Genomic DNA, 14,885 nt, shown 5'->3' on the forward strand with positions numbered 1-14,885 from the left:
CAAAAACACTGGATTAAAAAAACCCACAAATGCTGGAGGAAAGCCGTTTGAGGGTCAGGCAGCCTCTGTGGAGGGAATGGACAGCCAATATTTTGGGTTGGAACCCTTCCCCAGAAGGAATGTCCATCCCTTCCACAAATGCTGCCTGACCCACTGTGTCGCTCCGGTCCTATGTTTTGTTCAAGATTCCAGCAGCTGCAGTTCCTTGGGTCTCTGTTTTACTAGATATAAAAAAAATTATTTGGGTGTCCTATCTCCCCCACTTCAATCGGGCTGGCAGCAACACAACCTGTGCAAGATCACTCATTACACGTCACAGTTTATGTAATTTGTGCTTTTGTTTTGTATTGTTTCAAATGCAACTATAGGAGACAGTGAGCGGCCAAAGTCTGCCTGTGAGCAGCAGAGGGATCGGTTAGAAGCAGAGGTGAGGCTGCGTGGATCTCAGCCGCTGTTGGGACACCACATCTCTCAGTGTGACGAAGAAGGGAACTTCAGGCAGATGCAATGCCAGGGCAGCACAGGCCACTGCTGGTGTGTGTACGGAAATGGGCAGGAAGTCCCAGGGAGCCGGACACTACCTGGAACAGCTCAACCGCGTTGTGGGACGACAGGTCAGTGCTTTGTAAACGCAATTGGGCAGCTAAAATGAGAAATTCAAAGAGATTCGGGTTTTTTTAGAACGTGACTGATTTGTACTTGAAGAAAGATTTCTAAATAATTTGTAGATATGTGAAAACTTGAGTTAGGGCCAGTTATCTCCTGTGTTTATAATCTTCCTTTCACAATTCATGGAAACTGAGCTTGCGTATGACTGGCAAAAGTCTGGTCATAATTCCGTGCATCTTGACAGCTTTATTATCTTTCTCTGCAGACTTTTGTGGTTTCAATCTTTTTGGAAAATCCTTTCCTGTTAGAGATTACTACCTCTGAGGCAGTGTTGAGAATTGCCTCTTTCTCTTTTCAAAATGGTTTGCTGCTTGCACTTTCTTACTGCCAATCAAACAATAACAATTTTAAAATTGTTCAAAAAGGGTCCCAACTCGAAATGTTCATCTGTCCATTCCCTTCACAGATGCTATCTGGCCCATTGAGTTCCTTCAGCATTCTGTCTTTTGCTGATGATTCCTGTGTCTACTGTTTCTTGTACCTCTAACAATATTTTAATTTCTCTGTCAGTTTTCTGCCCTATCAGAACTATGTCCCACATCCATCTATGTACCGAGCAAAACTTACTCTGATTGTACCCTGGATAGGAAGATTCTGAGATGCTTTAGCAACTTATTTGAGATTTTTAAAAATATAACAAGTAGTGAACCGTATTACAATGAAGCAAAGGTCTGGAACTCTTGTTGGAATAAACACCACACAATTAGCTAAAATTGACTTTAGCTAGTCATGGGTTTACTTGGCGGTGCTGGAGTTTAGATTAGTTTAGGGTAATGAAACATATTACAGTTAAACAGTGCTTTTTTTGCTAAACAATAAGATGCCGATACATATGTTAATTGAAAATTAAGCTATATTTCTCAACAATTTATTCCATTAATATGCCCCCTCGTCTGTTTTGATATTGTGAACAATCAACTTTATATTTAATAAACTAAGAAATAAAAAGTATAACTGGTCAACAAAATATAAATTTAAAAATCCATTTTTTTACTTTGTCGGGTGCCAGCACACCATGTTGGTGTTACCGTTATATCAAAAACACTGGATTAAAAAACCCCACAAATGCTGGAGGAAAGCCGTTTGAGGGTCAGGCAGCCTCTGTGGAGGGAATGGACAGCCAATATTTTGGGTTGGAACCCTTCCCCAGAAGGAATGTCCATTCCTTCCACAAATGCTGCCTGACCCACTGTGTCGCTCCGGTCCTATGTTTTGTTCAAGATTCCAGCAGCTGCAGTTCCTTGGGTCTCTGTTTTACTAGATTTAAAATATATTAATTTGGGTGTCCTATCTCCCCCACTTCAATCGGACTGGCAGCAACACACCCTGTGCAAGATCACTCATTACACCTCACAGTTTATGTAATTTGTGCTTTTGTTTTGTATTGTTTCAAACGCAACTATAGGACACAGTGAGCGGCCAAAGTCTGCCTGTGAGCAGCAGAGGGATCGGTTAGAAGCAGAGGTGAGGCTGCGTGCATCTCAGCCGCTGTTGGGACACCACATCCCTCAGTGTGACGAAGAAGGGAACTTCAGACCGATGCAATGCCAGAGCAGCACAGGCCACTGCTGGTGTGTGTACGAAAATGGACAGGAAGTCCTAGGGAGCCGTACACCACCTGGAACACCTCAACCACGCTGTGGGACGACAGGTCAGTGGTTTGTAAACGCAATTGACCAGCAATTGGGCAGCTAAAATGAAAAAATCAAAGAGATATGTTTTTTTTTAAGAACGTGACTGATTTGTACTTGAAGAAAGATTTCTAAATAATTTGTAGTTATGTGAAAACATGAGTTATGGCCAGTTATCTCCTGTGTTTATAATCTTCCTTTCACAATTCATGGAAACTGAGCTTGCGTATGACTGGTAAAAGTCTGGTCATAATTCCGTGCATCTTGACAGCTTTATTATCTTTCTCTGCAGACTTTTGTGGTTTCAATCTTTTTGGAAAATCCTTTGCTGTTAAAGATTACTACCTCTGAGAATTGCCTCTTTCTCTTTTCAAAATGGCTTGCTGCTTGCACTTTCTTATTGCCAATCAAATAATAACAATTTTAAAATTGTTCAAAGAAGGGTCCCAACTCGAAATATTCATCTGTCCATTCCCTTCGCAGATGCTATCTGGCCCATCGAGTTCCTTCAGCATTCTGCCTTTTGCTGATGATTCCTGTGTCTACTGTTTCTTATACCTCTAACAATATTTTAATTTCTCTGTCAGTTTTCTGCGCTATCAGAACTATGTCCCACATCCATCTGTGTACCGAGCAAAACTTACTCTGATTGTACGCTGGATAGGAAGGTTCTGAGATGCTTTAGCAACTTATTTGAGATTTTTAAAAATATCACATGTAGTGAACCGTATTAAAATGAAGCAAAGGTCTGGATCTCTTGTTGGAATGAACACAACAAAATCAGCTAAAATTGAATGTAGCTAGTCAAGGGTTTACCTGGCGGTGCTGGAGTTTAGATTAGTTTAGGGTAATGAAACGTATTACAGTTAAACAGTGCTTTTTTTGCTAAACAATAAGGTGCCGATACATATGTTAATTAAAAATTAAGCTATATTTCTCAACAATTTATTCCATTAATATACCCCCTCGTCTGTTTTGATATTGTGAACAAACAACTTTATATTTAATAAACTAAGAAATAAAAAGTGTAACTAATCAACAAAAAATGTATTGAGTAATGAGGAAGGGTTAGTTAGCAGTCTTGTTGTGCGTAGCCCCTTGGGCAAGAGTGACCATAATATGGTTGAGTTCTTCATTAGGATGGAGAGTGACATAATTAATTCAGAAACAAGGGTTCTGAACTTAAAGAAAGGTAACTTTGAGGGTATGAGACGTGAATTGACCAAGATAGACTGGCAATTGATTCTTAAAGGGTTGACGGTGGATATGCAATGGAAGGCATTTAAAGACTGCATGGATGAACTACAACAATTGTTCATCCCAGTTTGGCAAAAGAATAAATCAAGAAAGGTAGTGCATCCGTGGATAACAAGGGAAATCGGGGATAGTATCAAAACAAAAGATGAAGCATACAAATTAGCCAGAAAAAGCAGCCTACCAGAGGACTGGGGGAAATTCAGTCCAGCAGAGGAAGACAAAGGGCTTAATTAGGAAAGGGAAAATAGATTATGAAAGAAAACTGGCAGGGAACATAAAAACTGACTGCCAAAGTTTTAATAGATATGTGAAGAGAAAAAGATTAGTCAAAACAAATGTAGGCCCCTTGCAGTCAGAAACGGGTGAATTGATCATGGGAAACAAGGACATGGCAGACCAATTGAATAACTACTTTGGTTCTGTCTTCACTAAGGAAGACTTAAATAATCTGCCGGAAATAGCAGGGGACCGGGGGTCAAATGAGATGGAGGAACTGAGTGAAATCCAGGTTAGCCGGGAAGTGGTGTTAGGTAAATTGAATGGATTAAAGGCCGATAAATCCCCAGGGCCAGATAGGCTGCATCCCAGAGCACTTAAGGAAGTAGCCCCAGAAATAGTGGATGCATTAGTGATAATTTTTCAAAACTCTTTAGATTCTGGTGTAGTTCCTGGGGATTGGAGGGTAGTTAATGTAACCCCACTTTTTAAAAAGGGAGGGAGAGAGAAAATGGGGAATTACAGACCAGTTAGTCTAACATCGGTAGTGGGGAAACTGCTAGAGTCAGTTATTAAAGATGGGAGAGCAGCACATTTGGAAAGTGGTGAAATCATTGGACAAAGTCAGCATGGATTTATGAAAGGTAAATCAGTCTGATGAATCTTATAGAATTTTTCGAGGATGTAACTAGTAGAGTGGATAAGGGAGAATGTGTTTTATCTGGACTTTCAGAAGGCTTTCGACAAGGTCCCACATAAGAGATTAGTATACAAACTTAAAGCACACGGTATTGGGGGTTCAGTATTGATGTGGATAGAGAACTGACTGGCAGACAGGAAGCAAAGAGTAGGTGTAAACGGGTCCTTTTCAGAATGGCAGGCAGTGACTAGTGGGGTACCGCAAGGCTCGGTGCTGGGACCCCAGCTATTTACAATATATATTAATGATTTGGATGAGGGAATTGAATGCAACATCTCCAAGTTTGCGGATGACACAAAGCTGGGGGGCAGTGTTAGCTGTGAGGAGGATGCTAGGAGGCTGCAAGGTGACTTGGATAGGCTGGTGAGTGGGCTAATGCATGGCAGATGCAGTATAATGTGGATAAATGTGAGGTTATCCACGTTGGTGGCAAAAACAGGAAAGTAGACTATTATCTGAATGGTGGCCGATTAGGAAAAGGGGAGATGCAACGAGACCTGGGTGTCATGGTACACCAGTCATTGAAAGTAGGCATGCAGGTGCAGCAGGCAGTGAAGAAAGCGAATGGTATGTTAGCATTCATAGCAAAAGGATTTGAGTAAAGGAGCAGGGAGGTTCTACTGCAGTTGTACAGGGTCTTGGTGAGACCACACCTGGAGTATTGCGTACAGTTTTGGTCTCCTAATCTGAGGAAGGACATTCTTGCCATAGAGGGAGTACAGAGAAGGTTCACCAGACTGATTCCTGGGATGTCAGGACTTTCATATGAAGAAAGACTGGATAGACTCGGCTTGTACTCGTTAGAATTTGGAAGATTGAGGGGGGATCTTATAGAAACTTACAAAATTCTTAAGGGGTTGGACAGGCTAGATGCAGGAAGATTGTTCCCGATGTTGGGGAAGTCCAGAACAAGGGGTCACAGTTTAAGGATAAGGGGGAAATCTTTTAGGACCGAGATGAGAAAAACATTTTTCACAACAGAGAGTGGTGAATCTCTGGAATTCTCTGCCACAGAATGTAGTTGAGGCCAGTTCATTGGCTATATTTAAGAGGGAGTTAGATGTGGTCCTTGTGGCTAAAGGGATCAGGGTGTCTGGAGAGAAGGCAGGTACAGGATACTGAGTTGGATGATCAGCCATGATCATATTGAATGGCAGTGCAGGCTCGAAGGGCCGAATGGCCTACTCCTGTACCTATTTTCTATGTTTCTAAAATATAAATTTTTAAATCCATTTATTTACTTTGTCGGGTGCCAGCACACCATGTTGGTGTTACCGTTATGTCAAATACACTGGATTTAAAAAAAATACAATGTGCTGAAGGAAAGCCGTTTGAGGGTCAGGCAGTGGAGGGAATGGACAGCCAATATTTTGGGTTGGAACCCTTCCCCAGAAGGAATGTCCATCCCTTCCACAAATGCTGCCTGACCCACTGTGTCGCTCCGGTCCTATGTTTTGTTCAAGATTCCAGCAGCTGCAGTTCCTTGGGTCTCTGTTTTACTAGATTTAAAATATTTAATTTGGGTGTCCTATCTCCCCCACTTCAATCGGACTGGCAGCAACACACCCTGTGCAAGATCACTCATTACACGTCACAGTTTATGTAATTTGTGCTTTTGTTTTGTATTGTTTTAAATGCAACAATAGGAAACAGTGAGCGGCCAAAGTCTGCCTGTGAGCAGCAGAGGGATCGGTTAGAAGCAGAGGTGAGGCTGCGTGGGTCTCAGCCGCTGGTGGGACACCACATCCCTCAGTGTGATGAAGAAGGAAACTTCAGGCCAATACAATGCCAGAGCAGCACAGGCCACTGCTGGTGTGTGTACGAAAGCGGACAGGAAATCCCAGGGAGCCGGACACCACCTGGAACAGCTCAACTGCGCTGTGGGATGACAGGTCAGTCAGGGGTTTGTGAAAGCATTTGGCCACTGTGGCAGCTCAAATGAGAAGATCATAGAGCCTCATTTTTTTTGACCGACTTGTACTTGCAGAAAGACTTCTAAGTAATTTGTAGATATGCGGAAGCTTGATTTAGGGTCTGTGATTTCCTGTGTTTATAATCTTCCTTTCATCATTCAGTGAACCTAAGCTTGCGTATAACTGGCAAAAGTCTGGTCACAGCACTTGTCACAATGGCGGCACGGTGGCGCAGTGGTAGAGTTGTTGGGTTTAATCCCGACTATCGGTGTTGTCTGTACGGAATTTGTACGTTCTCCCCGTGACAGTGTGGGTTTTCTCCGAGATCTTTGCTTTTCTCCCACGTTCCAAAGACTTTCAGGTTTGTAAGTTAATTGGCTTGGTAAAAGTGTAAATTGTCCCTAGTGTGTGTAAGATAGTTTTAATCACGCCAAGTCAAGTTTATTCGTCACATACACATACGAGATGTGCAGTGAAATGAAAAGTGGCAATGCTCGCGGACTTTGTGCAAAAAAACAAACAAACAAACAAACTACATACAGAATGGAACAGAATCACATATTGCGGAAGGAAAAAGTACAGTGCATGTACATTACAAAGTAAAGTAATGTACAGTGATCGTTGGTTGGTGCTGACTCTGTGGGCCGAAGGACCTGTTTCCGCACAGTAAACTAACCTAAATTCCAGCATCTTGAGGGCCTCATTATCTTTCTCGTTAGGCTTTTGTGCTTTCAATAATTTTGCAGAATCCTTTGTTGTTTTAGAGTACCAAGCCGGGGTTGAACATTTCTCTTTTCTAAATAGTTTGCTGCATGTACTTTCTTATTGTCAACTTTTTAAATTGTCCAAGGAAGGGTCCCAACAGGAAATATCATCTGTCCATTCCCTTTGCAAATGGTGCCTACTCACAATTCCAGTATTTACTGTTTCTTGTGTCTCCAACAATATATTAATTTTGCTGGCAGACAAAAGTGCTGGAGAAACTCAGCGGGTGCAGCAGCATCTATGGAGCGAAGGAAATAGGCAACGTTTCGGGCAGAAACCCTTCTTCAGACTGAAATTTGCTGTCAGTTTTCGTCCCGATCAGATACCAGTCAACTACGTCCCATCTATTGTACTGAGCAAATCCTATTCTGATTGTCCTCTGGATAGGAAGATACTGTGAGATGTTTCAGCAATTTATTTGAGATTTTAAAAATATAACAAGTAGTAAACCTTATTCAAATGGCACAGCGGTCTAGAACTGTGACAGGAATGAACTCTCCAATAGCAGCTGAAATCAGATTTTGTTGCTTATGGGTCACCCTGATGGTGATGGAGTTTAGATTAGTTTGGGGAAATGAAATATATTACATTTAAACAATTATTTTTTTTGTAAACAAAAAGGTGCCAGTCTGTATGTCAATTTAAAAACTATGCTGCATTTCTCAACAATTTGTTCCATAAATCTGCCCTCATCTTCGTATTTTCATATGTTCACCTTTTCATGTTGAGAACAATCCACTGCATGTTTAACAAATAATAACTAAAAAGTATAAAATTAATAATAAAAGTATAAATTTGAAAATCAAGTCTTTAACTTTCATAAGTTCATAAATGATAGTGGATTTAGGCCATTTGGCCCATCAAGTCTACTCCACCATTCAATCGTGGCTGATCTATCTCTCCCATCTAGCCCCTGCCTTCTCCCCATTACCCCTGACACCTGTACTAATCAACTTTGTTGAGTTGCCTGTGTGCCGTACCAAGGTTTACCGCCATTAAATAAGCACTGGATTTAAAACAAAACACAAAGAGTTGTAGGCTAGGTAGTGTCTGCGGAGGGAATGGACAAACAATATTTCAGATTGGAACCCTTCCCAGAAGGAATGTCTATCCCCTCCACTGATGTTACCTGACTCGCTGCTTTGCTTCAGCCCTTAGTGTTTTGCTCAAGATTCCAGCAGCTGTAGTCCTTGTGTTTTACTAGATTTAAAACATTTGATTTGAGTGTGCTTTCTCCTCCACTTCAATCGGACTGGCAGCAGCACACACTGTGCAAGATCACTCATTACATGGCCCAGTTTGTGTAATTTGTGCTTTTTTTTGGTATTGTTTCAAAAGTGACGGTTGAAGCCAGTGATCGGCCAAAGTCTGCCTGTGAGCAGCAGAGGGATCGGTTAGAAGCAGAGGTGAGGCTGCGTGGGTCTCAGCCGCTTGTGGGACACCACATCCCTCAATGTGATGAAGAAGGGAACTTCAGGCCGATGCAATGCCACAGCAGCACAGGCCACTGCTGGTGTGTGTACGAAAACGGGCAGGAAGTCCTAGGGAGCCGGACACTACCTGGAACAGGTCAACCACGCTGTGGGACAACAGGTCAGTCAGTGGTTTGTAAAAGCATTTGGACACTGTGGCAGCTCAAATGAGAAGATCAAAAAGATTCATTTTTTAATTATATGGCCGACTTGTACTTGCAGAAAGACTTCTAAGTAAAATGTAGATTATTGGAAGATTGATTTAAGGTCTGTGATCTCCTGTGTTTATAATCTTCCTTTCACCATCCAGTGAAACTGAGCTTGCATGTGACTGGCAAAAATCTGGTCACAATTCTGTGTGTCTTGAGGGCCTCATCATCTATCACCACAGGCTTTTGTGCTTTCAAACTTTTTGATGAATCCTTTGCTGCTTTAGATTACCGCCTCTGTGGCAGTGTTTAAAATTACCTCTTTTTCTTTTCTAACTAGTTTGCTGCATGTACTTTCTTATTGTCAACTAAAAAAAATTACTTTTTTAATTGTCCAAAGAAGGGTCCCAACAGGAAATGTCATCTGTATGAAGGAACTGCAGATGCTGTTTTAAACTAAAGATAGGCACAAAATGTTGGAGTAACTCAGCGAGACAGGCAGCATCTCTGGGGAGAAGGAATGAGTGATGTTTCTGGTCGAGACCCTTCAGACTGACGTCAGGGGGAGGGAGATAGATAGATAAGGAAGTGTGAAGGTGTGAAAAAAGGGCAAAGGGAATGGAGATCAAGGAAAGTGTAGAATAGCTCATTATTAACTGGGAGAAGGTAACAACAAAGCAAACAGATAAAATGTAGTTAGAGACAGTAAGACTGGTCGGAGAACTGGGAAGGGGGTGGGATGGAGAGAGAGGGAAAGCAAGGGTTACTTGAAAATGTCATCTGTCCATTCCCTCCACATATGCTGCCTGATTCACGAGCTCCTCCGGCGCTCTGTTTTTTTGCTTACAATTCCAATATCTAGTGTTTCTTGTGTCTCCAACAATATTTTAATTTTGCTGTTGGAAGGAACTGCAGATGCTGGTTTAAACCAAAGATAGGCATAAAAAGCTGGAGTAACACAGTGGGTTAGGGAGCATCTCTAGAGAAAAGGAATAGGTGACGTTTCGGGTGGAGACCCTTCTTGCTGTCAGTTATTTTTTGCCCAATCAGATACCAGTCAACTTCGTCCCATATCCATCTATTGTACTGAACAAAACGCATTCTGATTGTACTGTGGATAGGAAGAATCTGAGAAGTTTCAGCAACTTACTTGAGATTATAAATATCTCTCATGTAGCAATCCTTATTAAAATGACACAAATGTCTGGAACTGTGGTTAGAATGATCTTTACAATATCAGCTGAAATCAAAGTTTGCGGTTTATGAGTGTCGCTGATGCTGATGGAGTTTAGATTAGTTTGGGGAAATGAAACATTACATTTAAACAGCTTTTTTAAAACAAAAAGGTGGCAGTCCGCATATAAATGAAAAACTATGCTACATTTCTCAACTGTTTTTCTATAAATATTCCCCCCTCTTGTGATTTCATATTGTGAACAATCAGCTTCATATCTCGGACATAAAATGTATAAAATCAACAATAAAAGTATAAATTTGAAAATCAAGGTTTAACTTTGTCGAGTTAATGGCACGCCGTACTTGTAATGACCGTCACATAATAAGCACTGGATTTATAACAAAACACAAAGTGCTGGAGGAACTCAATGGATCAGGCAGCATTTGTGGAGGGAATGGACAGACACCAATTTGGGTCGAGACCCTTCCCCAGAAGGAATGTTCATTCCCTCCACAGATGCTGCCTGACCTGCTGAGTTCCTCCAGTACTCTGTGTTTGCTCAAGATTCCAGCAGCTGCAGTTCCCTGTGTCTCTGACTAGATTTAAAACATTTGATTTGGGTGTACTTTCTCCCTGAGATCAATTGGACTGGCAGCAACACGCACTGTGCAAGATCACTCATTACATGCCCAGTTGTACTAAATTGTGCTTTTGTTTTGTATTGTTTCAAAAGCAACGACAGCAGTGAGTGAGCGGCCAAAGAGTGCATGTGAGCAGCAAAGGGATCGGTTAGAAGCAGAGGTGAGGCAGCATGGGTCTCAACCGCAGTTGGGTCTCTACATCCCTCAGTGTGATGAAGAAGGGAATTTCAGGCTAATGCAATGCCACAGCAGCACAGGCCACTGCTGGTGTGTGCACGGAAATGGGCAGGAAGTCCCAGGGACCAGGGCACCACCTGGAACCAGTCAACCACGCTGTGGGACAACAGGTCAGTCAGGGTTATAATTAAACAAGGTGCTATACTAAATGCAGGAGTTCAAAGGGACATTACCTGTTGAACTTTCTGACTGGGAATCTGAGTAAATTGATGGTATAGCTGACAGAGGTACCTGTTATCTCCTGAGGTCACAAAGTACTGATCATTATTGATAATTCTGGTATTATAGTTATGCTTGGCACAAAGACGAGACCAATTATTTGTACGCAGACAGCTTGATTATCTTTCATTCCTTACACAGTTCAATGAGCAGGTTAGTTCCTTTATGACTGTAGCCCCATTTTCTGTTTGCTCCTTTCCTAAACTCCCTGATCTTAACTAATTCATCAAATGTTTGGTCACATTCCACTTCAAGCAAATGGATTCTCTGCCTTCATAGCAACATTTTGACATTTAAAAGACACGTGGACAAATGGGAAAGGTTACAGCACAGAAAAGGGCCCTTACAGCCCATCTAGTCCATGCCGACCATGGTGCCCAAAGACATCAAAGGCTAATCCCATTTGCCTGCATTGGTACCATATCACTCTACTTTCCTATCCAAGTACCTGGTCAGAAACCATTTGAATGTTAAAATTGTAACTGTCTCCACTATTTTCTTAGGCAGCTTGTTACAAATATTCAGCTCCCCCTGTGTGGAAATACTAACCCCTCTCATCGGTGTGCTTTAGTTCTTAATTTCCCTTTCCTGGGAAAAAGGTTTTGGCTTTGCTCTGTGGCTTCTGCTGTGGTGTTCCTTTGAATGAAAGAAGCCTCCGCTCTTACTTTACACTTACCGCTATCACTGCCCAGTCAGTCAGGGTTACAATGAAGTAAAAAAATAATCACCTGCAGCAAACATGAGGAATGGGGTTTCTAATGAAGTCACTATTTTCTGGAATTTGCAGAAACATCTTTATGTCTTTCATAGCATTTGACAGTATCTGAGGGACAAATTATTTGGGCATCTCTTATCTGCTGTAACTATGAAGTGTTATACAGGAATTATACTGCAGAGTAACATTTGATCAGGTTTATGTATGTTAGCTTCATAGCCTTCTGGGACGTGCTGGTTTCTAGTCATAGTACTGTTCAGCATGGACACAAAACAACTTACTCCACCCATCTCCTTTAAACTCCCTCTCACCTTAAAGCTATGGCCTCTAGTATTTGATTTTTTCCATCCTGGGAAAAGGATTCCAACATTCTGCCCTATCTATGCCTCACATAATCTTGCATAATTCCATCAGGTCTACCTGCAACCTCTGGCATTTCAGAGAAAACAATCCATGCCTGTCCAACTCATCTCCGTAGCTAATGCCTCCTAAACCGCCTCCAAAGCTTCCACACCCTTCGTGTAATGGGGTGACCAGAACTACACACAATACTCCAAATGCAGCCTAACCAATGTCCTATAAAGCTGCTTCATAACATCTTGACTCTTATACTCAATGCCCCAACCTATGAAAGTAAGCATACCATATATATGCCTTTCCTCTCTCTACTTGTGTTGCCACTTTTGGGGAGCTATGGACTTGGACCCCAAGATTCCTCAGTACATCAATGCTGTTAAGGATCATGCCATTAATTGTATATTTTCCCTCATACACTTGACTTCCCAAAGAGCAAAACATCACACTGGCTCGAACTAAACTCCATCTGTCATTTCTCCGCCCATTTCTGTGATGGTTCGACTGCCCTGACCGCGGGAGAATAACGAGGGAAAAAGATTAGACTTTATTGCCTTCCATCACAGTGAGGAACCTGGGGAATTTGATGTGGTGGATGTTTATGGTAACTTTTATGTAGTTGTGTGTCTTGTTGCTTTAGTATGGCTGTATGGTAATTCGAATTTCACTGTATCTTAATTGGTACGTGACAATAAACTGACCTTGAAAACTTGTGGCCAGCGGCTTGAGTAATGCAAATATGTCGTCACAGCTCCCACAACCTCCTCGCTTGCCTCTCTCTATAATCTGGAATAAATCTCAGAAGGTGCTGGGGATTTATCCACCTTAATATTCTTCATAAGCCCCAACATGAACTTGTCCTTCATCCCAAACCACCTTTGTATCTTAGTATTCTTCACACTGATCTCACCGTCCTCCATGTCCTTGGTGAAAACTGATGTGAAGTACCTGTTTAGTACCTCGCCTATATACCCACACTCCAAGCAGAAATTCCCTCCTTTATCCTAGAGAAGTCCTACCTTCCTGGTTATCCTGATTTTGATATAGATATAAAATGTTTTGGGATTTTCTTTCATCCATCTTGCCAAGCCATTTTGAGGACCCTTTGGGCCTTGTAATGACTTGGCTTTGTCCTGCCCCTCTTCTCCTCCAGCTTACTTTCCACCACCCTATGCCAATCCATGTTTTCCAGAGATACTGCCTGACCTGCTGGTACTGTGTATTTTTTTGTAAACTAGTATCTGCAGTTCCTTGTCTCTACTTCTTTCTTTACTTGATTAGCAGCGATTGATCGTCCAAAGTCAGCCTGTGAGCAGCACCGGGAGAGGATGGAAGCAGAGGTGAGCCTGCGTGGGCCGCTTGTTGGATTCCACGTCCCTCAGTGTGATGAAGAAGGGAACTTCAGGCCGATGCAATGCCAGAGCAGCACAGGCCACTGCTGGTGTGTGTATGAAAACGGGCAGGAAGTCCTAGGGACCAGGACACCACCTGGAACCACTCAACCGCGTTGCGGGACGACAGGTCAGTCAGGGTTACAATGAAGCAAAATGACCAACTTTGTGGGAAACCTGAGAGAACCTGTAAGGTTTTAATTTGTTTATGGGAACCTGGAGCATGTGCAGGTTGTTCCCCAGGGAAATGGCCAACACAATGGTCTGCAGTGATCTTCACCAGTAATGTTAATACACCCCTTGACTGCGCTGGGATGGAGTGTAGGACCCAATGCATTGGAAATGTAGAAACAAGGAACTGCTGATGCTGGTTTATCAAGGAAAACACAGAATGCTGGAGTAACAGAGCAGGTCTGGCAACATAACTGGAGAACAAGGATAGGTGACATTTCAGTTTGGGACCCTTCTTCAGACTGAATGCAGGGTGAAATGTGAAGATGGAAGGAGGGATGGGGACATGTGGGATGGGGAAGAGAGGGATTAAAGAGAAAGGGAATGGTTTGGTGACGAGTGTACGATAGACAGGAAATGAGCAGGAAAGGGAGAAACAAGCTGTTTGGGTAGATGACAAGCCAACAGAATTAACATTAAATTCTCCAATCTCACCTAATATTTGCCACATCCCCTCTCTTTGCCCGGGTCCATCCCTACCCTTCGCCCACCCATCTCTTGCACGCACAACTCTTCTTCCGCCTCCAACCCCCTCACCTCCCCCCCCCCCCCCCCCCCCCCCCCCTTACAAAGCCAGAGACCTAGGTTTGATCCCAACCATTAGCGTTGTCTGTACGGAGTTTGTACGTTCTCCCCGTGACTATGTGGGTTTTCCCTGGGTGCTTGGGCTTCATCCCACACTCCAAAGCCTTACAGCTTTGTAGGTTAATTGGCTTTGGTAAAGATTGCAGATTGTCTCTAGTGTGCAGGATCGTGGCAGTGTATGGGATGATCGCTGGTCAGCATGGCTCAGCCCGGGTCTCTGGCTCTGTAAACGCTCTAAGGCAGCAACTCTACCGCTGCGCCACCATGCCAATGTAAAACTGTTGTTAACAGCAATGTTGTTAAGCTAGATGAAGTGCAGAGACAATTTACAGGGATGTTGCCAAGATTTGAGGGCCTGAGCACCAGGGAGAGGTTGGGCAGGCAAGGACTTTCTTCTGAGGAACATAGGAGGATGTGGTGATCTTATAGAAGTGTATAAGATGTAATGAGGAATAGATAGGGTGAATGAGTAGAGGAATCAAGAAAAGATGATATAGGTTTAAGGTTAAATGGGAAAGGTTTAATTGGAACTTGAGGGGCAACTTTTCAGTCAGAAGGTATTG

General features: G+C 42.6%; 1 protein-coding gene across 31 annotated transcripts in view; it reads left to right on the top strand.

The window, feature by feature from the left end:
• The window catches only part of nid2 (nidogen 2), a 119,150-nt gene that overhangs the window by 53,134 nt on the left and 51,131 nt on the right, over window positions 1-14,885 (top strand). For 17 of the 31 annotated variants that reach the window (XM_033027303.1, XM_033027312.1, XM_033027305.1 and 14 more), the window contains 8 exons: window positions 369-614; window positions 2,075-2,320; window positions 4,615-4,620; window positions 5,078-5,087; window positions 6,127-6,365; window positions 8,490-8,744; window positions 10,683-10,937; window positions 13,397-13,636. In XM_033027303.1, the coding sequence (XP_032883194.1) occupies window positions 369-614; window positions 2,075-2,320; window positions 4,615-4,620; window positions 5,078-5,087; window positions 6,127-6,365; window positions 8,490-8,744; window positions 10,683-10,937; window positions 13,397-13,636 (1,497 nt within the window). Of the gene's footprint in view, window positions 1-359; window positions 615-2,074; window positions 2,321-4,614; window positions 4,621-5,077; window positions 5,088-6,119; window positions 6,366-8,489; window positions 8,745-10,682; window positions 10,938-13,396; window positions 13,637-14,885 lie in introns of all 31 variants that reach the window. The other 14 variants (XM_033027318.1, XM_033027322.1, XM_033027326.1 and 11 more) reach the window with 12 other exon arrangements.

This window comes from Amblyraja radiata, chromosome 9, assembly GCF_010909765.2.
Source record: "Amblyraja radiata isolate CabotCenter1 chromosome 9, sAmbRad1.1.pri, whole genome shotgun sequence".
Classification (NCBI taxonomy): Eukaryota; Metazoa; Chordata; class Chondrichthyes; order Rajiformes; family Rajidae; genus Amblyraja; species Amblyraja radiata.